Source organism: Triturus cristatus, chromosome 1_1 (genome assembly GCF_964204655.1).
Source record: "Triturus cristatus chromosome 1_1, aTriCri1.1, whole genome shotgun sequence".
Lineage (NCBI taxonomy): Eukaryota > Metazoa > Chordata > Amphibia > Caudata > Salamandridae > Triturus > Triturus cristatus.
In genome coordinates this window covers 68,091,258-68,115,915 of record NC_140579.1, presented here as the reverse complement: position 1 = coordinate 68,115,915, position 24,658 = coordinate 68,091,258, and the positions used below count along the sequence as shown (strand labels likewise).

The 24,658-nt window shown below is 45.9% G+C and overlaps 1 protein-coding gene across 1 annotated transcript in view; it reads right to left on the bottom strand.

The window, feature by feature from the left end:
• Window positions 1-24,658, bottom strand: part of LOC146869435 (E3 ubiquitin-protein ligase TRIM38-like) — a 196,145-nt gene that overhangs the window by 76,078 nt on the left and 95,409 nt on the right. Inside the window, exons 5-9 of the mRNA XM_085599838.1 lie at window positions 21,506-21,615; window positions 10,606-10,626; window positions 10,491-10,517; window positions 5,760-5,780; window positions 5,638-5,664 (exon numbers count right to left, since the gene is read on the bottom strand). Of these exons, the coding sequence (XP_085455964.1) occupies window positions 5,638-5,664; window positions 5,760-5,780; window positions 10,491-10,517; window positions 10,606-10,626; window positions 21,506-21,615 (206 nt within the window). The remainder of the gene's footprint in view (window positions 1-5,637; window positions 5,665-5,759; window positions 5,781-10,490; window positions 10,518-10,605; window positions 10,627-21,505; window positions 21,616-24,658) is intronic.

Below are 24,658 nucleotides of genomic sequence, written 5' to 3'. Positions count from 1 at the left end.
TAACCAATAAGGGGTTGTTTGGACTGGTACAGGGTGCCCACTATAATTAGTGGACAGCATATACCAGGCCAACTTCTCACATTGGTGTGCAGCGTGTGGGATTCCAGCTTGCTATTGTTTTACCAGATAATCTCAATTGAGTGTCTAACTGAAAACCACTAAAGGTACCCTAGGTACATATAATACAAGCTTTAGAATACAGTAAGTTCTACTGAACTTAGAGTTGTGTGTTAAGGGCTTAGCACACCCTTTCTACAACTCAAGAGAGTTTAGTAGGCCACACTAGAGTTGGTAGTGCAATACACCACATCACACTAGTAATGTCTTCAAGGCCAGAAACCAGTAGGTCCCTGCCAGAAGTCAATGGGCTTCTAGAATCCCAGTATGATAACCTCCCATTCATGGAATAGAGAGCATTGTGTACAACTAGGAAACTGAAGACAGGCAAAAGCCCAACCACCCAGCATCTCATAGAGGGACTCAGGCTGGATGACCTTAGCAGATCTTTAGGATCTGAAGGGGTAGGCAGAGTGGGTGGGACAGCACCTGAGGAAGGGCCTAGGGGTGGAACTCCCCATGACCTGACCTCTGATGCTGGCCAGGCAGATTACAATGATCTGGGCCTGTAAAATCTAATTCCCCTAGAAGGTGATGGAGAGGACCACAATGGACCTCTATTTGTCCCTCCTGGAAGAGTTGGTGGTGGGCCTAGAAGGTCAAGATCTCCCTCAGTGGAGTCTAACCATTCTAACTCATCTGTAGGGACCTCTATCTCTTCTCATAGGAGGGAACCCTCTCAGGAGAGGACGGAGAGACTCCTGAAGTATGAGGAAGCTCAGCTTAAAATAAGACAGCAGCAGGTAGCCCTACATAAGGAGGCCCTAGAGCTCTACAGAGCTAGAAAGAAAAAGAGTCCCATGGTGGCAGCAACATCCCTAGAGATAGGGAGAGGTCTCATGACCATAGAAACCTGAATAAGATTGTCCCTCCCTACCAGAGTGGATAACTGCACTGGAAAGGGCCTGTAAAGTACAAAGGGTCCCCCCCCCAGGAGCAGTGGGCAGCAATCTTATGGCTCTCCTTTGCAGACAAAGGTAGAGATAAGCTCCTCACTGTTGGAGAGGAGGAGGCAGATGATTACAACAGTCTGAAGAGTGCCTTGATTGATGGGTTTGGCCTAACCACTGAGAAAGTTACTCACAAGGGATACTCAAAAGGCACCGAATCAAGACTGGGTAGACTTTGTAGATTGTGCTACTAAGGCTCTGGAAGGTTGGTTACTTGGCAGTAAAGTGCATTACTTTCAAGGACTGTACAATTTAATTATGAGGGAGCAGATCTTTAATAATTGTCAGAATCAGCTGTTGCACCAGTACCTGGTGGACTCAGATCTGACCTATCCCCAAGAATTGGGAAAGAAGGCAGACAAGTGGGTCAGAACCAGGGTGAGGCAGAAGGTACAGAACCAAGGTGGTGAACCCAAGAAGCAAGATCCTAAAAACTCTGACAAGGGTGGGGACAAGGGTAAAGACCAGAAGTCTTCTCAAGGGCCCCAGAAATCTTCTTCAGATGGGGATTCACAGCCTAACAAGGGAAAAGGTCAAAATAAACTGTGGTGCAAAATCTGTAAGCAGAAAACTCACTGGACAAGTGACTGCACCAAGTCCAAAGAATCCACTCCAGCCACCATTGCCCGTAAGGCAACTGTTCCCCCTAGTACAGCTACAATTGGTGGTGGTAATGTTCAGAATAAGAGTGTAGTAGGGTTGACCCTGGGTTCTGAGATGGACTCTGGCCTAGTCAGAGTTCCAACTCAGGCTGTTCTTGTCTGTGATGGGGGCATGGATATGTCCTCCTTTGTGAGTCCCAGTAGTCTGGGCAAATACAGACAACAGCCTTTGATAAATGGAAGAGAGGCTTTGGCATTCAGGGACACAGGAGCAAGTGTCACAATGGTGACAAAAGATCTTGTGGATCCTGGGCAGATTATACTTGGTGAAATGTACCAAGTGACCAATGCTAGCAATGTCAGGACAGACCATTCTCTGGCAGTTGTTAACTTCTCCTGGGGAGGGGTAACTGGCCTTAAGAAGGTTGTGGTAAGTGCAGACCTACGAGTACAGTGCTTGCTTGGCAATGATCTAGAATCTTCAGCTTGGGCTGAAGTGGAGCTCAGGACACACGCAGAAATGTTAAGGATCCCTGCTCATGTCTTTGCTGTGACTAGGTCACAGGCCAAAATGTCAAACACTGGACAGGCCCTGGATTCTGGAATAATGGACCAGGTGCCTCCCAAGAGGAGGAGCAGTAGGGTTAAGGCAGTGCCTTCCCACTTGACTCAGAATGCTGATCAGTCTCCTCAGGGAGATGATCTTGAGCCTGAAGAAGGAACTGTCCCACAGCAGCTTGAACCTGACCAGGTTGAGTTCTTGGGGACAGGGGGCCCTTCCAGGTCTGATCTGAGTCAGGAGCAGAAAACCTGCCCCTCTCTTGAACCCCTCAAAAAGCAAGCTGCTGATGAGGCTGCTGGGAATGCTAGTGGCACCCATAAGATTTATTGGGATGATGGACTCCTTTACTCAGAGAGTAGAGACACCAAGCCTGGTGCATCCAGGAGGTTGGTTATACCTCTGAAGTTTAGGGGCTTCCTATTGACACTAGCCCATGATATTCCCCTAGCAGGACACCTAGGCCAGAAAAAGATTTGGGACAGAATTGTCCCTCACTTTCACTGGCCCCACATGTCTGAAGACACTAAGGAGTTTTGTTGCTCCTGTGTGACCTGCCAAGCCAGTGGCAAGGCAGGTGGAACCACAAAGGTCCCCTTGATACCACTACCTGTGGTGGGGGTTCCTTTTGAGAGGGTTGGGATTGACATTGTTGGTCACATGGATCCTCAGACAGCATCTGGGCACAGGTTTATACTGGTGGTGGACCATGCCACCAGGTACCCAGAAGCCATTCCCCTAAGGACCACTACAGCACCTGTGGTGGCAAGGGCTCTCTTATGTGTGTTCTCAAGAGTAGGCTTTCCTAAGGAGGTAGTATCTGACATAGATGTAAACTTTATGTCAAGTTACTTAACTGCAATGTGGAAGGAGTGTGAAGTGAATTACAAATTCACCACACCCGATCACCCACAATGCAATGGTTTAGTTGAAAGGTTCAACAAAACCTTAAAGGGTGTGATTAAAGGTCTCCCAGAGAAGCATAGGCGGAGATGGGACATCCTTTTGCCCTGCCTTTTGTTTGTCTACAGGCAGGTGCCACAAAAGGGGGTTTGTTACAGCCCTTTTGAACTTTTCTTTGGCCATCCTGTCAAGGGTCCTTTGTGTCTGTTGAAGGAGGGATGGGAGTTACCTCTCAAACCCCCTAAACAGGACATAGTGGACTATGTACTTGGTCTCCGCTCCAGGATGGCTGAAAAAGGCTACTAAAAACCTTGAGGCTAGCCAGGAATACCAAAAAGCCTGGCATGACCAAAAGGCTGTACTGACTGTATACCAGCCAGGACAGAAAGTGTGGGTGTTGGAGCCTGTGGCACCAGCAGCCCTCCAGGACAAATGGAGTGGCCCCCATACCATTGTTGAACAGAAAGGGGAGGTCACCTACTTGGTAGACCTTGGAACCCCTAGGAGTCCCCACAGGGTACTTCATGTCAACAGACTTAAACCATATGTTGACAGAGCAGACATGGGCTTGCTCATGGCTACTGATGAAGGACAGTATGAAGAAAGTGACCCACTCCCTGACCTGCTTTCTCAGAACCCTGATGATGGGTCAGTTGATGGTGTAGCCTTGGCAGGCAGCCTCACTGCCCAGCAGCAAACTGACTGCAGAAAGCTTCTCAGTCAGTACAGACATATGTTTTCTCTGACTCCAAGTCAGACCACCTGGTGCACTCATGAAGTGGACACTGGGGACAGTCCACCTGTGAAGAATAAGATCTACAGGCAACCTGACCATATCAGGGACTGTATAAGGACAGAAGTCCAATAGATGTTGGATTTGGGAGTTATTGAACCCTCAGATACCCCTTGGGCTAGTCCAGTAGTCATGGTACCTAAATCTCACACCAAAGATGGCAAGAGAGATGAGGTTTTGTGTGGATTACAGGGGTCTCAATGCAGTCGCTAGGACTGATGCCCATTCCATGGCAGTTGAGCTAATAGATACTTTGGCCTCAGCAAAGTTTCTAAGCACATTTGACCTGACAGCTGGCTACAGGCAGATCAGACTAGCTGATGATGCAAAGCCAAAGACAGCATTTTCTACCCCTAGTGGGCACTATCAATTTGTGGTAATGCCCTTTGGTTTGAAGAATGCACCTGCCACTTTCCAAAGGTTGGTGAATCAAGTCCTTACAGGCCTGGAAGACTATAGTGCAGCATATCTAAATGATATTGCTGTCTTTAGCTCCACCTGGGAGGCTCACCTGGTCCACCCAAGGAAAGATTTGGAGACCCTGCAAAATGCAGGCCTAACTATCAAGGCTACTAAGTGCCAGATAGGGCAGAGTCAGGTTGTCTACCTGGGCCACCTTGTAGGTGGAGGCCAGGTTCAACCACTACAGAGCAAAATCCAGACCATAATGGACTGGGTTGCTCCCACTACCCAGACTCGGGTGAGAGCCTTCTTAGGCCTGACTGGGTACTATAGAAGATTTGACAAGGGGTATGGATCAATAGTGACACCCCTGAATGACTTAACCTCTAAGAAAATGCCCAAAACGGTTCAGTGGACAGTTACCTATCAAAAGGCATTTGCTGACCTGAAGCAGGCTATGTGCACTGCTCCCATTCTGCAAAGTCCTGACTACCCCAAAAAGTTCATTGCCCAAACAGATGCATCTGAGTTGGGGGTAGGGGCTGTACTGTCACAGTTGAATGATGAAAGTCAGGATCAACCAGTAGCTTTCATAAGCAGAAGGTTGACCCCCAGAGAGAAACGTTGGTCAGCCATTGCGAGGGAGCCATTGCGAGGAAGGCCTTTGCTGTGGTTTGGGCTCTGAAGAAGTTGAGGCCATACTTGTTTGGTACTCACTTCATTGTTCAGACAGACCATAAGCCACTCTTATGGCTAAAACAGATGAAGGGTGAAAATCCCAAACTGCTCAGGTGGTCCATTTCCCTACAGGGGATAGACTATACAGTGGAACATAGACCTGGGAGTAACCATGCCAATGCAGATGGACTCTCCAGATATTTCCACTTAGAACATGGAGACTCAACTGGTAAAGGTTAGTTTAATGTCCCTGCGTTAGGATATTGCTGGTTCCATATATGCACCGGTGCTATTTGTATTAAAGAAATTGCAGCACAAGCATCAGCGATCGCTTCTGTAATACCAAAGTGCCCTGGGTGCGCAGAAAGCTTGTACACACGCCTATGGCCCTCCTAGGACACGTTAGGTAATACGCCCCACATTAGCTAGGTCAGCTCTCTCTGACAGAGTGGCATAAAATGAGAGTTGACACTTCCTTGCAACTTTCTTTGACCCAATATGATTTAGACACTCTATTATGGCCGCCTGTGCGTTATCTGCATTGTCATTGCCCGTCCTTCGGCTCTCAATTTCTGGAAGCCTCCACCCAGGGTTAAGAGTTTGTGACTGTCAATAAGAAAGACTTTTACTCACTTGCCCAGGTTTTAATGTACGTCCACTCTGAAAGTAAGAAGAAAATGGAGGAAATGTAAAATCAAATCGAAAAACAAGGAGAAGGTTACACGAAACCATATATTAATATTTATTAAACTTACCCCGTTCTGTAGGAAAAGTGGCTGTTTGGAAAAAAAATTCATACATTAGATCTCAAATCATATCAGTCCATTCTTACTTGTCTTCGTATTAATTGAAACAATCTTCTACCCCCCACCTAATCCCACCATTCCCTCCACATTTACTCATCCTAGTATTCTATGTACCCCTCATTCCTCTGTCCTTTCCACCCCAGCGCCCCACTAGCTGACCAGTGAGCATCCAGGGTTGATATACCAGATGAGTTCCAGGGGGAAGACGCATCCCGGACGTTATTCCAACTCCAAACTTCACAGTACAGGCTGAGAAGTAGGTACCACAGGAATCAGATACAATATTCTGGAACTCAATACTGTATTTGTGGGGCACGCAGGTTAATAATCCACCTATGCTATTCATTAGCAAATTATGTGATTTCCATATTTCCTCCTGCGATGACTAATCCTACTGTCTCTTGTTATGAGATTATATTCCATGTTAGGCTATCAGTTTCATTCCTCTTGTTACTAATCAGAAAACTGTGACAGAAGTTTTGTCTCATACTGACAGGTCAGATTCATTGCTACACTTTAAGAAGACACATTATCTAAAATGGAGGCCTCTTGTCTCACTGGAGTCTTTTATGGCCAGCTTCTTTGTCTGATTTCCAGGTGGATTGTCACCTCTCCTATTGCTTTATAATTCAAGATCCTCTTTGTCCTTTTCTCGGACATTGATTCCTCTACATATTTTCTAACGTTCTTCACAAAATTGTTCACATCGCCTCCTTGGGCTGTGACAAGTGAATATAAGAACTAAACCGAAAGCAGTAAATCTTCAGCTAAGCATGGAAGTGATTGCAGGTCAGCCTTGGAAAATGGGCACCCTTAACCTCCACAAAAAAATCCCAAAGAGGGGGTGTGAGGGAATGGGGTCTATTATATGGTGTGGTGGTGCAGCCTCACCATGTAATACACTTACCAACCCCTTTAAGAACCTATGGTTATGTCTGTTAAACCCCAGCTCAACCCTGGGTAGCTGTGGCACTGAGCAGTGAGGCTTACACAAAGGAACAAGTGTAAAGCAATTGTACAGCAACAAAACAATTGAAGAAAAAATCAACACGACACTTAAGAAATCCAACAACAATTTATAAAAATAGACAGTATTTTTATAAGAATTTAGACACTAGCAAAAAAAAGAAAAAGACCCATCAGAGTGTCTGGAGATATGAATTGAACAAGAAATAATAAATCAAATAATTTTCACTCAACTGCGAACAAGCCTTGGCAAATTCGATGAATTTGACACTTAGAAGAAAACTTGGGTAGGTGTCTAAGGGTAAACAACGTTTATAACAAAACTTTTTGTACGCAGGGAATCACAACGCGGTCGTTACAACGACTGCGTTGTGATTCCGCATACCATTACTCCGTAAGTCGGAACAACGACTTGCGGAGGGAGGGGGAAGGTGTTGGATTTAAAATCCAACACCTTCCCTAATGTCCGCACAGACTGGAGTTAGAATAGTAAATTATACTATTCCAACATCCAGCGCCCCCACTCCGCAAGTCGTTGTTCCGACTTGCAAGTCGTTGTTCCGACTTGCGGAGTAATGGTATGCGGAATCACAACGCGGTCGTTGTAACGACTGCGTTGTGATTCCCTGCGGACAAAAAGACTGCGGGATGAGGAGGCATATTCGTGTCTAAGCGATCGGGTAGAAGTACTTGGGGAAACCAACTCCTGCAATGAGCTAGTCAAGGGACCGGCAAGATCCTTAGAAACAATTACCTTCACCGAAAAAGCAGTCCAGGAGCAGTGGCAGGCACTTTATTTGCGTAGCAATGGATTCTTAGAGAGTGGTCCTGATGCAGGGGATGAAGGATTCTTAAGATGCTCCAATGGGGCGCTGGACACGACCCCATCGACATGGGTCTTGATGTAGGGATTTACCACAGTGAGGGGGTCCTGGTTGCAGGGTCGGTGTCCCACGAGGTCCTCTCTGGTCTGGTCGAAGTCTAGTCGCCACTGGACTACCAGTCGCCCGGAGTCGCGGTCTCAGGCCAATCCTTCCTGGATCTATAACTCGCCTTCTGTGGGTCCTAGCAACTCTCGGACAGCACTCCCGGGCTCAGTGAACTCGGGTGCAACTCTGTGTCAGGTCTTTGTCCTCAGTGCTGCATGGTGGTAGCAACTTTAAGACCTTGGGCTACCATCTGGCCCCAGCAGGCTTCTTCAGCTGTTGTGTCCCAACACAGGAGGCCAGTCAGCTGGCCCTTTGAGTTCCTTGGCTTGACTGGGCTCTGGAGACAACTTCTCCTTGAGCAGGACACAGCAGGCACAGTGCCTCACTTCGTTAGACAGCAGGTGCAATCTTCGACGGTGCAACCTCTCTTTGCTGGTTCTTCAGGGCAGTCCTTATTCCAAGTCTGTTTAGATCTTAGGTCTGGGTGCCAGGGGTGCCCCCTTTATGCTGAGAAAGTGTCCTCAGGGCGGAATGCAGTTGGTAGTCAATGGGCTACCAGGTTCCCGCCCACTTGGTGACTACATCCTTTGGAGTGCGGCATTTGGCACCCTTCTGCCCACTCCCCAGATGGCAAGACACCTCTCTTTGTGTTCAGACCTCTGTAGTCCACCCCTGGGGGGTGGTTATCTCCGGGCTACGCACCCCTGGGAAACAGGCTAGGCAACTGGTTACCCCCTTTGCGCCAGCTGTCTGCCTACACAATGGGGCAGCCCTCTTCCCTAGTGTGATACATCTGCCCTTCAAAGGTGTCCTTCCCTTTGAAGTCTACCTTTTGGGGCTAACACCTAAGTGGCATCCTGCAGGAGGGAGGTAACACTTCCCTGACCTGCAATGCCTCATTGTTCACCGTCCTGAGAATCTTTGGCACATCTCTGCAGAAGGGCAGAAAGCGGTCTAGTGGAACAGGCTCCATGTGTGCCCTGGAAGGCACAGGAGTTAAAGGCAACAAAGTGTCAGCTTGCTAAAGCTGCACAATGCAACAAATGGCATTAATTGCGACTTGAGATACAAGTCGGGCTTAATGTAAGGAGTTGCTTGATAACTTTGTATGCCAATTTTCGACACACCGTTCAGGAGTTAGCACAGCTGAGGGGTCAGCAAGTAACCCTGCACTTGCCAATTGGGCGACCAAGTCTTTCCACAGTAAAAACTGTAGTTTTGCGGGTTTAAATGTCAGAACATGTAAGATACATGTCCTGTCTGTGTCATATATTGCACCCTGCCTTTAGGGCTTGGTAGGCCTGCCAGAGGGGTGACTAACACACATGTACAAGAGATGTGGCAGCTTTACCATTGCTTCCAATGGCAAAGTCAGGCCAGCAGTGCAGGACTGCTCTACCAGTCTGCAGTGGCGGACTGGGAGACTTCTCTTACTTCGAGGAACTTCACGGTGGCACAAACAGTCCTGCAAGCCTTGGGTTACCCCTCTAACTTACATGCCCAGAGTACCACGGAGCCATTTACTAGGAACTTATCGGTAAGTGAGCCATTTCCAAATGGGTACAGCCAATTCGACATACACTTTATGGCCAGGGCACAGGCACGGAGGTCTGGTCAGCAGTCCTCAGTGCACTCTCAGAGTCATTCGAAAAACCAGCAGCATCAGTCGGAAAACGTGGCTGATATGGCTTTGCATCCCTCCGGTGATTTTCAGATGACATCTCCAACAGTGTGTGCTCCTGAGGAAGGCTTTCCTAACCGCAGAGTCATTGGTGTTTATGACTCCCACCTCTGAATGAGGGAGAATTAGATATTTTTCTGGTTTTCTTACCTTTAAATAAAACATTGGAACCTTTTCCAAAACCTTCTCTCAAGATGCGTCTTGAACCCATCACGGCCATATCAGTCTCAGTCATGGACTTGGGGCCTCTGCAGACACAACTGCCTGCGTGAAGGCGGTCTAAGCTTTGCCAAGGCATGGAGTGTGAAGGACATGGCACGTTGTTACCACATGGTGGAGGATTACACTCACCAGGAGTCTCAAAGCTATGTATCATCATGTTGACTGTGGTAATTGATTTTAAACATCTTTTTATGGCTGTGGTCATTGTTAAAATAATATTTATTTTTTAGATGTATTTTCATTACACTATTGTCTGGGATTAAGAATAAACATTAACCCAGGGCTGGAGACTGCAGACTGATCTACCAATCCTGAAACCCCAAACCATGTTCCTTTAATTAAGTAATCCATGTGACAGCTCAGTCTGGCTATATGAGGTCCTGTAACCAAACTCTACTCTTGGTTTCCTTTTCTTATCCCAATGTGTTATTGGTTTAATCTGACATCTGATTTAGCCCTGATTTAATGACAAAGGTATCCATTTACCACACCAGGTTTCAATTATTTTCCATTATTATAATTTTGTGAATTCCCTGGATACATAACATTAAAAGTTAGATTTCAAAAACAAAAACAGCTGCATCGCCGTTGGTAGCTCATCGACAAAGAGATCCAAATTTAAAAAACGATTGACGAGAAAACACCAAAAGGTTAGGCCAGATAACTAAACAATTCTGCTAACAAGCACATCACTTTATTAATCCTAAAATGAACAACTCTTGGTAAAAACAAAAGAGTCGCAAAGCACAAGGTCATAAGTGCTCAATAAGTTTAGGTAATAACAGCACACAACTCCTTTGAACCACCCACGTGGAACCTCTACAGCCCTGTAACCTGTGGCTTCACAAGTGCTACATCTCCAAGTATACTGATATTACTCACATTCACCAGGTTTGATGTATCTGCTCTCTAAAAGTAAGAAAAGAATGGAGGGTATGTGAAATTAGACAGCATAAAGAGTAAATAGAATACATTTCAGGTCTTTTATTAAACTTACCCAGTTCTGCTGGAAACATTTCTGTATAAAAAGAAGACACAAAATGCTAGATTAGATCCCAACTTATCATATAGCTTTTTAATATGTCTTATACCTTTTGAGGTAAGGTTGATTATAATTTAAGAGTTTAGATGCTCATTCTGTACATTTGCCCAGAAGGGATGCAACTGAACAAGTTAAACACCATAGGTAATGCTCTTTCTGGTGGAAACTCTATCCAACCACAGATTCTTAACCTTTATAATATTGCCCAAGCCCCAGACTGGATCCGGAACCATATTTCTTCACAATTCTATAAAAGTGCTATAAATTACTCTAAATTTGCTCTTATGATGGATACTTCTATTCACAGATGTCTCACCTTTGGAATGGATACCAAAGCAGTACCTCTCGAAAGCAGAGAGTCTGTGGCGTGGACCTAAATCAAAATGTCATGCATGACCGGACAGGCAAAAAGCCCGCCCTGACAGTCTTGGTTGTCAAGGCAGTATTGCTTTGTGAACCTGCGCACCAATGCCCATGTCACAGCTTTGCTGATGTCATGGACATGTGCCAATGCAGCGGGAGCAGTCTTAGCCCTGGTGGAATGGGCCTTAATTTCTGGCAGAGTCTGCTTTTTAGCCAATGTGTAGCAGATCTTAATGCAAACAGCAATTCGCCCTGATAGAGGTCTTTTTTGAACAGCCTTTCCTTATTTGCCCCACGGAAATCAACAATAAGCTGAGTATCCACCCACGAGTCCTTGGTACAAACAAGTTTAAAAGCTCTTTTAGGGTCCAACTGATGGAGTGATGGATTGCCCAACGTGGAATCAAGTCATGACTTTTGCCAAGAAGGCCACCAAGTCCTGAGCACCAGTTTGTGTGCAGAAAGGCTGTTATAGGGCAGTTGCATCAAGAGTGTCTGCAGCTCACTCTGCCAATGAGCTGAAGTGATTGCAACAAGAAATACAGTTTTTGGAGTCAGATTATGAAACAAGCACTGTGTATCAGCTAGAAGGGTGTAAAACTGTCCAGACCTAGTTAGGTTTCCACAATGGGATGCAAAACGTTTGGGAGGGAACAAATGTGTCAAAACTTTAATAAACCTAATCACAACATGAGATGTAAACCAGGACATTTGGTCCAGAAAACACAAAAAGCCAAAAGGACTGTCAAATAAACTTTAATAGTGACCACTCCCTTGCGGGGTCAAAAGCAAAACAAACAATAAAATATCCAACAGTTTGGCCTGTGGGCTCCACCACAGCCCACAAATTTATCCCATCACCTGGTGTGGAAGGATGTCTGACAGCCAGAATGACCTCCACAATTTTGGGAGACAGATGCATGGAGGTGTAGATTGCTCCGGTTCGGGAGACGGACCCTGCCCTGCAAAACAAGATCATCCCGAGATGTTAGCCTGAAGAGAGGGCAGATGCTCATGTCCAGATGTTCAGGGGACCACCCTCTCCTGGTCCAATCCAAAGCCACTAATATAACTTGGGCCTGACCTTTTCTGATCTGACCAACAGAAACCAATCCCTGTGCAATATTCTAGCCTCCTTCTTTCAGGTGATGCTAAAAGATATTTACAATACCTTCATGGCAAATATTCAGCAGACCTCTCCACCCCAAAAGGAGCTCTCACTGGAGGCTGAACCAGAAGCTTCATGCCAGAGTCATAGGAGAATAATCATCCTGCACACTAATCTAGAAACGTGTTCATCCTTTACAGCACTGATGGCTGATCAGGTGTTGGACTTGCTTCAATCTACAAAATTGAGCTCCGCTTTGGGCAGCTGACCCCCTAAGATAACTCAACTGGCTCCCAAAGTAATAGCTAGCATTCTGGTGAAAATCGTTAATAAAAAGTTTAACAAAGTTATTACCCTAAAGCCTGGAAATTAGCCTCCATGTTGCCCTTACTTAAGAAAATGAATCTCAGTCCATCAGACCCCAGCAATTACCGGCCAATATAACACAACCCTTTTCCAGCCAAAATTGTCAAAAAGGTATAAAGCAAAGAACTGGTCTTGTTTCTCCAATCCAATCATCTCCTGGAGCAACTCAATTTAGTTTCAGTGTAACAGAGTGAACACAGCAGAGAATCAGCCCTGATCATGGCATCCGAAGAGTTGTGAGCTACCTTACACAAAGGAGGAATTGCAGCTTTGATCCTACTTGACCTCTCAGCTGCATTTGACATGGTCAATCATGACTTGCTGATTGACCGTCTCACTCTATTGGCATCAGGAGAGCAGCACTTACTCTTCTGAAATCATTCTTATCAGAGAGACAACAATTCGTCGCTATGGATCACTTTACAGCTAACTCCTACTCTTTGCCCTGTGGGGTGCCTAAGGGCTTGTCCCTGAACCCCAAACTTTTTAATCTATATGTCACCCCCTTGGCCAGACTCATTAAAACCTTCAGTTTCTCAGTAGTGTCCTATGTGGTCGATATCCAGATAGTGGTTTCAGTGTCTGGGAATCATGATGTCTAATAACTGGCTAAAATTTAACTCTGGGAAAACCGAAGTACTTCAGCATGACAATGACACATCCTTTTGGTTCACAGCCTGATGGCCGCAGGAGTTAGGAACACTGCCAACTTCTGTTCCTCAATTGAAAAATCATGGGATTCTTTTTGATGACAAATTGTCATTTGAGAATTAAATCAATGCTGTGACCTTTTAATTCTTTTTTCTTCTTGAAACTCTTGAGGAAGGTTTTCCCTTTTAATCAGCAGGATTTACAGAAGACCGTTGTTACCGCTCTTGTGCTCTCCAAGTTGGATTACTGCAATGCCTCACAAAACAACGTGCAGCAAAGACATTTAAACAAATTGCAAGTCTTGCAGAATGCTGCGCCTCGCATGCTGCTCGCAGTCCCTAAACATCAGTCTGCATCGCAGGCCTCAGTCCAGCCCCATTGGCTTTAAGGCCTTATGTATAGCCTTTAAACATCTTCATGATCCAGGTCCTGTCTATCTAAAACTGAACTTCACACAGTATACCCCGTCTAGAACTCTGCACTCTCTTCTGATTACAATGTAGTCACTCCCAAAATCAAAAGAGCCCATTTGGTTGGGGGGCAGAAGCTTTGTAGACCGCATGGCTAAGTTGTGGAATGCTCTTCCACTATAGTTGAAGAAATGTGCAGGCCTCCTTCCATTTAGAAAGGCGTTAAAAACATGGCTTTTTAATCAATAGGTTTACTCTCTCAGCCAGGCTTTTGCTTTAGTCTGTTTTCACTCTTTTCTTCTTTCTATTGCTGGCAGTGCCAAGACTGGTCCTCATCATCAGCACGACAAAACGCCCTGATCATCAAGATTAACATTACAGAGAAGGTTCTCAAGACAAGCATAAGCATTTCTGCCTTCAAGCCACGTCTGGAAGAAATAAACACTGAAATAAATGAACACAAGAATTACTTGATGCAACAGAAGATACTGAAACTCCAGAAGGACATCCGAAGATATACCCTTACACCAAAGAAGACTACCAACCATCCGGCAGCGACCAGTCATCTAATGATGGCTCAATATCGTCTCACAGGAGATTCCAGTCATCCAACAGTGACTCCAGCAATGACAGCCGAGGCAGTAACAGAAGCCGCCAGGGACTACTACCAACGCCCTCGATGTATGGTTTCCATGCACCACCATTCCCATGTATCCCGGCTTTCCTGGGCAACAACCACCATTCCAACCCTTCTTCCAACACCCTGTCTCCCAACCTTTTTGGAGCAGGGGCAGAGGCAAAGGAAGAAGAAGAGGCAACTACAAACAAGTACGATGGCAGGAGACCGAGACCCAACGCCAAACCAGGAGCCAGACAGCCACAAAAAACTAATCATCAACTTATCAGATAGGATACCAAGTGAAGATGAAACCACAGTCCTACAGCAAGGACTTGGTTTTATCCCCACCCCTCGTGAAGACCAGTTTCCTCTTGACAGGTGAATTACATCATTTTTTTCAGAAAATCCGATTACACTCCTTTTTCCAAGACAAGTCTAGTCCCACCCAACCAGACTTAGGACTGAGAACTCAATCAACTTTTACCCCTACAGCAGCTATTACTCCAAGATAAATTTTGACATTTGAAAAAGCAGTTCTCAGAGACGTGGGGGGGGGGACGGGGGGGGGGGGGGACTAAACCAAATAGACCTGTTAACAATCTTTAGAATAAACTAAGGACAACCCTAACCTCTCTTACGCAAGTTGAAGGCATTATCAACAAACTGGCTGATAAAGGAGGCACCACTGATTCTGCAGACAGATGACTACGATCTAGAGTGCCGAAGACAACTGGCAAACACTAGATATTACAAAAGATTGCACACTGACCCTACCAGCAGTCTCCTCAGAAGCATCAAAATCATGGTTAACTCGGCGGAGAACCAGGGTTGGATCTCACAAAGAGAAGCACCCTTCTTTGTGAATGATTCACCCACCACACCCTACTTCCATGTAATAACTAAAATACATAAGGAGATGCGCCACCTCCCAGCAGACCCATTGTCTCTGGGATCGGGTCAGTCTTGGAACCTTTGAACCAGTTCTGCGATTACTTTCTTCAACCACTGGTCCAAACAACACCGTCATTTCTGAAGGACACCAAGGATGTACTTAACCTGATCGTCAACATGGAGAACCCAGAGGAGATTTCCTTCCTTATGCCACTCGACGTGGAGGCTTTATACACCAACATACCTCAAGATCTCACAATAGAGGTGATCAACACATTTCTAGTAACAGCCACCTTACCGACCACCACTGCAGTGGACTTCACAATCGAATGTGCTTACCTAGCTCTGAAAAAAAAATTCTTTATGTATAAAACCCAAATATACCATCAAATACAAGGGATCTCGATGGAAAGTACCTTAGCCCCCAGCCTGTCCTGCCTCTATATGGCAGACTTCGAGTCAAGGCACATTTTCTCTTCCCCAACCCATTCCAGGCAAACATTATCTTATGGAAGCGGTATATAGATGACACCCTCGTCTTCTGGAAAGGAGAGAAGATGATCTGAGGCCTTTGGAAACTGGTTCAACTCCCTTAACCCTTTTGTGCATTTTACAAGATCGATATCGGACGAAGAGATCCCTTTCTGGAACTTTTAATCTGTCTCACTCAAGGCCAGATACACACCAGAACCTACAGGAAAAACACAGACTGTAACAGCCTTTTGTCTTTTGAGAGTCACCACCCAAAAGCTCTCTGTGAGAACCTCCCATCTGGTCAATACCTTCGTGTCCGTAGGAATTGCAGCAGCTAGAGGTGACTACGACACACAGGCCAAAGACCTCAGCAAGAATTTACTTGAAAGAAACTACCCTCCGAGAGTAATCAGAAATGCCAAAAAGAGAGCCCGCAACAACAACAGAGTGGCCCTACTAGAGAACACAACAGGACCTAAGGATACCGCCATGCCATATGTCACCACCTTTACGCCCTTATCCAATAAGGTGAAAAACATAATAATAAAAAGTTTGAAAATACTCAATACAGGCAACTTGGATCCTGAACACCCACGCTTCGCCTTCAAGAGAAGTTCGAATTTGAAGCACCAACTGGTGAACACAAAACCACGGACCAGAGAGTCCAGATCTCAAACCACACTCTGGAATTTACCACTCGTAAGTTGACCCTATCATTGTGGGAACTGCACCACATGCACCTCAACCGAACACTCTAAGATGGTGCAGTTGGGATTGTTCTTCACACACAAATTGCAATACCAAAAATGTTACTTATCTTATACATGCCCTTGCCATATGCTTCATATAGGGATGACGACCAGGCCAATATAAATAAGAATATGGGAAAACAAGAGTACTATAAGATGTGGACACAATGCCACTAAGATGTGTAACCACTTTAATGACCTGAAACCCTCCATTGACGACGTGAAATGGATGATCCTAGAATCAAACCAATTGTGGAACCCCACCACATTATTCAGACGAGAACAAAGCTGGGTGTTCCGCCTCCACACCAATCATGATGGTCTCAATTATGATATTCCTTGGATTTAAATGTAGGCTCCCCGTCTCGGGCCACCCACGACATAAAGCAATACGACTATGTGTTGATATGAACAGATATTTTGGCCGCCCCATGACACTTCAGATATCAGTCCATGATATACCTCTGGATGCTACAAGAAGACTCGGGTTGTTCAAACATCACCACCTTACATAGAGGGGTACCGTTTCCACCCATCTATACCATCAACATTTGTAGATGGTCTTGGGGAATTAGATGATAAGAGCCATTAGAATATATAGTCATTTTACTCCCATCACTATCCCGCAGGAAACTGTGTGGCTACATATCATAGCCACCTACGACATATAATCCTGTAATACTTATTTCAAGATTCTCATAGTCTCCACTCTTTAACTATAACAGAGTCTCTTCAATATGACAAGAGAGCAACCCCACCATGGCCCCCATGATCATTACCAACCGCATGCGACTGGCCATCCTCAACATGTCTTTTTCATATGCTGGTTCCAAGACATTGATTTTCTATTTTCAACACCAGAATTAGGAGCCATTCCAATTATGGCCACTTTGCGTACGTACTTGCACAGAAATCAACTACATGCGACAAGGCAACCAAAAACATATCCTTCTGACATACTTGTGTCATATTAGACACATTCTCTATTCACAGCCTTAAGGAAGAACCACTTCAATATGGCCACCAGACATGCGCGATAGAAAAGAGACGGGTTCATGACCCTTCCGGTCTAATCCTGCTGGCGAGATTTACTTACATTTATGCTGCATGATGTTTATTTGTTTCACTGGGCAATATGTATTAGTTGCACAGTGGCACCACTTTTACAAACAAGGCCGATACCTCATTCTTATAAAACACCCAAATGAGATGCATTTGCATTTATGCTGCACAATGTCCATTTGCTCTACTTTCTTCTATGAAGTGTTTTTATTTTTATTTATTTGCACAGGTCTGAAAGCCATTTCAGCTCCAGACACACATTCTGGTCCACGAGAAGGGACATTCTGAATAATAAGACATCCTTATGCCAGAAACATGAAGATTTTGTTGCTATATTATTTTCTTTCCTAACAGGTAGTACAGCCAACACTGAGACAAGTAGGTACCACTCATTGGGCATTTGTATCAACACAATTGTGGGGTAGGAAGATTCACCCATTATTTTTCTCCCGAAGAAGCGCCACGGATCCTTTTGACCACTAGGGGCGTGAAACATGTTGACCGGAGTTTGACCCTAATAATGGTACGAGTGACCAGCTACTAGGGTACTTTATTACCCCATTAGTAGCACTAACCTATGAAGGTTTTTTAATCTGACAGGGGAATCGAGATATTAAAAGTTTCAGTGATATCCCTAATCAGTTTTAAGTCCTATCACAGCACACCAAACACCACCCCACATAGACTTTCACTCATCATACAGCAATAAAAGCAAAAGATCTCTGCCAAAGTAATTATTCGCAGGACCCGTAGGGTATCGCAGAGCTGGCCTGATGAGTAGCAAACACCCTATGATGAAGCGTGACATCCCTCTGGATGTGTGAGGGCAACATGAAACAGTCTTGCTGACTGCCACTCTAAATGTGTCTAACTGAAAAAACCTGTTTCGTTCTCCTGTCCTAACTAGGAACAGTGACCTCAAGTTTTTGCATTTATCTTAATCCCAGGAGCACGGGCACCGGACTTCCTTCCAGCTCCTAGTCCCCCCCTTCATATTTTTTGATAGCGCCAAGAAGCCTCCAGGAAGAAGCGTGCTTTACAAAATATATTTTAATTTAATTTAATCTTTTCAGAACTTGGTGCAAAAGAGGTAGGGCTGGGAAGGCCAGAAGACATATCACAGTGACTCTCTTTGTAGAAAGTCGAACAAGCAATAACAAAACTATTGGCAATACGCCACCTTGTGATACAGACATCATTAGTGTTCTGCCAGATGCCCATGGCTGAGCTCGTCTGCCCTGGCATTCATAAGGTGGTTAAAGACCAGGGAAATTACCCGATGCTGGAGCAAACTCTATAGGTGCAGGGCCTCTTGGCAAGGGACCCAGGGCCACACTCTGCCCTGCTTGTTGCAGTACCACATGGTGGTGGTGTTGTCCTTTGGAACCTGCACAAGCATTTCTTCGGTAGACTACAGGAAGTACTTCAACACCAACTGAATGCCTGCAACGTCAACAGATTGATATGGAGCCAGGATTCTGCCGGAGACCAGGTACCTCTGATCTCTACCTCACTCAGCTGGCCTACCCAACCCAGCAGTGATGCATTATCACATCCATCGCTATTGATGACTCCTTGCATTTGAATGGATAGGGGCTCGTCTGAGAGCCACTTCAATGTGGGAGGAAGGTGCGGCGGGCATAAAGAAACATAAGGGCAAAGCTGCTGAAAGATTTGGAGGGCCCATTTTTCAAGCATGATGGCTCACAACCCTGGGAGAAAGTGCTGGATCCTGCCTCTCTGGATGGTTGTGTGCTACAAATGGTAAGCTAAAGAGGCTTGATGGCTGTGGCAGCAGAGGAAGTAGACTGGGAGAACCGATTCCATTGATGACCTGCGCGCTGCCTGCAAAATCCACGATCAGACCTCTAATGGACTTGGGTGACTGCCGTAGGGGCTGGGGACACTGGCAGTGCCTATATGCCAACACCCTGGAGGAGCCTTGGAATTTCGTAAATTTCTGCAGGAAACAGTTTAGCAGTTCTTCCAAGACAGAAATGGCTTTTTCTCTTAACAGGCGCAATGCATCGAAAGGCATATTCATGAGAGAGGCTTGTACGTTTCCAAAAAATCCTGTTGAGTGCATCCACGCATGGCGACGAAGCACCAGACCAGTACCAACTGCCCTTCCCAGAAAATCAATAGTATCAAGGCCAGCAAGAATCACGAATTCGGCAGCGTCTTGCCCATTCTGAAAAGACTGAGCTAGTGATGTCTTCAGGTCTTCCTTAGCCGTTGGCAAGATCTTGCTGGCCATGTCTCAGAGGGCAGCAGCATAACCCCGCTGTAGCTTTAGGAAAGGGTAATGGTTCTCTTGACTTAACTTAAGACCTCTCTCTGTACTCTCTGCTCGGTTATTACTAAGTGCCATTTATAGGACCTTCTCATTTAGTTCAGCAGTGCTTTATATTCTCTTATATTGTGAGATCAAGCTAATACATTTCCACATCTATTTACAGTTCTAGTCTAGTTTCTTTTTGCTTCTTGAATTCTACGATTCAAGATATATTTCTAACAAAAACAGCAAATTTCTAGCAACTTCAGAAAGTTAGGTTTTCCTTGCCGGAAGCTCCTGGGGGCAAATTTACATTAACCGGACAGCAGTAGGCCAGCCATTGCTTGATGTAATGAGGTGTAAAAGCTGCCTCCAGAGCAGAAACAATGGCTGAGTGTGGGGAGATTTTAGTCTTCCCTTACAGGAGGACCAGCTTTGGTAGACCCAGGAACTTCATTAACTTGTAAAGGGCCTGTCCTTTCACAAGTAAATGTAAAGTAAATCCTTGGGAAGACAGCTGGGCTGGGTAAAAATTCAGTGGGAAAAAGCTAGCTAGCTCCAATACCAGTTTTGAGTGACCACAAAGGAGGGGGATACTCCTTTCCCTGAACACACCTCTGGGCGGGTACACAGACTCTGCACAAGGGACAAAGCATTTCCAAATCTTGGATTTAAGGAATAAGTTGCAATTGTGGGATTGTTTGCAGTAGTGCAAACAGGAACTGCTAAAAAAAACAAAAGTGGATAGGGATGCACCTGGGAACTTTTACCCGACTAGCTAGTGCCAAAAATAAATGCAGCAAAACCCTCTCCAGATCACTGGACATGTGACAGATCACCTGCTGTTTGAGACGGGAGGAGACCTGAAGCGCTGGACCTAATCCCACTTGTACCCAGGACAAAGAAGTGGATGACAGGGTCAGCTGGCCCTCCTGTGTGTTTACAAGGACACAACAATCTGCACAGGGTCTTTTTCCTAGAAAGAGCAGTTGCAACTGGAAGAGGACTGGACCCTGCTAATCGGCTCTGCTGGAACACGTTCTGACCTCTAAGTGATGTCCATGGGTCCTGGGACCCGTGTCTGTAGCTAGCCAGACCACCGGAGGACCAGGACTGACCTGAGTTAATCTGCCCAAAGCGCAACTTCACTGGACAAGAAAATCAAGTTGGTGACGCTCCGAGGTTTGGACCACTCAAACGGCCTTTTGAGTGGATCTTCGTGACAAGCCTATCCAACTTAAATGTGAACTTCCTGGATGCAGCCTACAGCCCTTTCCCGCTGCAGGATTCTGAGCTCCAAAAGACCAAGTACAAACTTTCCTGGGTGGAAAATTTTAATTAATTTAGAAATGCAGTACATTTTCTTAGATCTTGTCGCATCCTGCTGACCACATTCTATTTGAAAGAAAGATGTGAAGCATTCTCTCCAAGAAGTCTCTGCAACATTCTTCCTGATCTAGAGGATTCCCAAAATACAGACTGCAGAACACATTCTCCGACATCCATGTAACCGTACAGAGATGCAGCACATGACACAGATCTTCAATTCAAATGCAGTGAGCTGTCCTAGGCCTCCTTTGGATTTTGTGCATTACAGTCTCACAGTGCTGCTTGTCCCGTCAAACTTTTATTATCACCAAAGACTAGCAGCATTTACAACTGCTCCATTCTTGCTATACTCATAATTTTCTTTTCTCTCGCTCTTTATTCTTCTTCCACTTCTGAAAACCATCATTTACTTGTGTACTCAACCCTCCAACCTAACGTAACAGAACAAGGACAGGGCTTGCTGTAACATTTGCTTGTATATAAAGTCTTCTTCGTAGGATGCATTCACCATGAACAATTGTTACTTGGGTTTTCCCTTTCAATCTGATGTCTATTTACCTTTTAATTCCAAGAGTTTATCCTGCAAGGAGGAATGTTCTCCAATACTCAGCAGAGTCTGCTCCACGACCCCATCTTCTGGAGGTTTCTGAGCCTTCACGTTATTACTCCTGTGGATTACACAGTGATGCAATAAATGGTTCTCAGCAGCATACTCTGCTCACTCTCACTGCATTCTTTCATCTACACCAAGGTGTAGCACACACAGCACAATCTCATTGCTACATCCTATGTGGCTTTTTATTATAGCGCTCACTGCACTCTTAACAGACATTTCTCTGGGTCCTAGATCAGGCAGTGGTTACAGGAAATGTTTGGTTCTCTGTTGCTGCTAAGATACTCAGCCTTTGTTGCAGTTTCTCAGCAGGAGCAATGAGGCACAACTCAGTAGGGTTCAAACCAGAACAATAACAATTTACAAAAGCTCGAATGTTTTATGGTATAACAGCACATGACCATAAAATACATGATTATACAAATTCCTTTTGCAGTGCAGAGTCACAAAAGGAGGAACCATAGTGTTACATACCTAAAACCCTATTTTGCAAGAGGCATCATTAAACACAGTAAGAAAGCTTCATGTCTCGAACCTTGTTAGAAATGGGAGTCTATAGTTGGCAAGGGTTTGCACCTTTGTCCAAATAGGGACCCTTCTTCCTAGTCAGGATAAGGGAGTTATACTCCTAAAATAACCCCTGCTCACCCCTTTGGTAGCTTGGAACGAGCAGTCAGGCTTATCTTAGAGGCAGTGTGTAAAGCATTTGCACATAACCAACAGTAATACAGTGCAAGCACTACGAAAGGACACCACACCAGTTTAGAAAAATATCTAAACTTTTTGTATACTTAAGACAAGACCAAAAACGATACAAAATCCACAATACAGTACTTAAAAGTCTTCAGTTATCAAAATATGCTTGAAAAACAGTTTCTTGATGTCGATAGCTCCATAGCGTCGTGAACAAACAAATCCAAACAGTTCTGGCTGACCTCGGCGTCGCGGGTCAGCTACGGTGTCGGGAAGATCCGCAAACAGTACCTTTTAGAAATGCAGGATGTCTCCGACCTCTCGTTGAGCTTCCAAAAGCACGGCGTCCACAGGTATCGTTTCCGGAGGTCAGTGCAGGAGTCATTAGGCCCTCGAAGTCATGTGCGTTGCAGATCGAACTTCTCTCTGTTGAAGTCAGGAGCGCTGGCGTCCTCAGGCGTTGTGTGCTGCGGTGCGAAGTGCAGCAGTGCGGCGTGTGGTGCCCTCAGGTCACAGTGAGAGCAGCGGTTCGGTTGCGGCGTCAGATGGCATCGTCGGTGAGCCCAGGGTCGTGGTGCTAAGTGAATGCGGTGTTCGTCGCGGTGCTGGCAGGTCGCGGTGCAAGCAGCGGTGTCATCATTGCTGAAGCGTTGTTGTCGGTTGATGAACTGGAGTCGATGGCGCCGGCAGGCCAAGGCTGCAGTGCAGAATGAGGATAGTGCCTCGTGTAACTTTACGAGCGGTGCCCTCAAACCACGGTGCAAGCAGCGGCGTCTATTTTGTCATGGAGCGGAGTTGTCTGGGATACCAAGGCATCGTCGTGAAGCAAGGCGGTGCAAAGTGAAGTGCCCACAGGTCGCGGTGCAAGCAGCGGCTCGGTGGCGGCATCAGCAGGCTTCATCGGCGAGACCAGGGTCGCGGTTTGGCGTTGCGGCAGTGCCCTCTGATGTGCCTTCAGGACACGGAGTTGGCAGCGTCGTCGTCGTCGACGTCGTCGGGTTGCTTTTGCTTCTGTTGCTGCAAGAAACAAACAGTCCCTAGTGCTTAGGGCAGAAGAGCTCAAAGTCTTTGCTGTTCCTGAGAATTCTTGGACAGGGGGCAAGCTCTACCTCAAGCCCTTGGAGAAACTCACAAAAGAAGATTGCAGAAGGTTCAGTCCAGTCCTTTCACTGCCTAAGACAGAAGCAGCCACTGCAGGTCAACATAGCAAAGCACACAGCAATGTGGTAGGTCCTCCTCACAGCTTCTCCAGCTCTTCTTCTTGGCAGTCTTCTTGGTCCAAAAGAGTTCTTAAGTTCAGGGGTCTGGGCCCCAATATTTATATACCAACATCCTTTGATCTCTTAGGCAGAGAGTGTCTATGCCCAGCCAAAACCAGTTCTGCCTTCTCTGGTGTGGCTTCCTGGCACAAGGTGGAGACGGCATGGTCAGAGGCAAACCAGGCCCATTCAGGTGCAAGGCAATCTCCTCCCCCTACTCTAAATGCAGCCCAGGTCTATTCAGCACTTTCCTGACCCACCTAGACTATCAGGAGCCACTCCTGACCCCAGCCCCTGTCATCCAAAAACCAGACAGTCGATCCACAAACCCAGCAGAGGCACACTGGATGGTGAGGCAAGAAAACACCTACTTTCTAAAAGTGGTATTTTCAAACACAGAATGTAAAAATCACCTTCACTAAAAGATGCATCCTTAGATTCGGAGTTCAAGCATACTAAACTTCATTTTCATACCTAGTTCCCAGGGCCAGTTATGTTTATAAGATGTTATAAACAAACTCCCCATTCTGTCCTATGGGGAACAGGTAGCCTTGAAATAGTGAATTACCGCCAATTTCGTTTTTCACTATCAGGACATGCCACACACACAAGGACATGTCCTACCTTTCACATACACTGCACCCTGCCCACAGGGGTACCTTGGGTCTACGTTAGGGGTGACTGACATGTAAGAAAGGGAAGGTTAGGGCCTGGCTAGAGGGTGCACTTGCCAAGTCGATATGTGTTAGAAATGGGATTTTTAGTAGGCTAGGGCGTGGGCCAAAGCCAGGCAAAAACCACCACTCTAGTCAGGATAAGGGAGTTACACGTACAAAATAACCCCTGCTCACCCACTTAGTAGCTTGGCACGCGCAGCCAGGCTTATCTTAGAGGCAGTGTGTAAAGCATTTGCACATAACCAAAAGTAATACAATGTAGGCACTACAAAAGGACACCTCACCAATGCGGTCGCCGAAAGTCCAGTCCAGGCCTTTCACTGCCCAAGACAGAAGCAGCCAATGCAGGACGACCCAGCAAAGCACGCAGCAAAGCAGTTGTCCCTTTTAGCAGCTTCTCCGGCTCTTCTTCTCGGCAGTCTTCTTGATCCAGATGAGTTCTAAAGTTCAGGGGTCTGGGCCCCAGTAT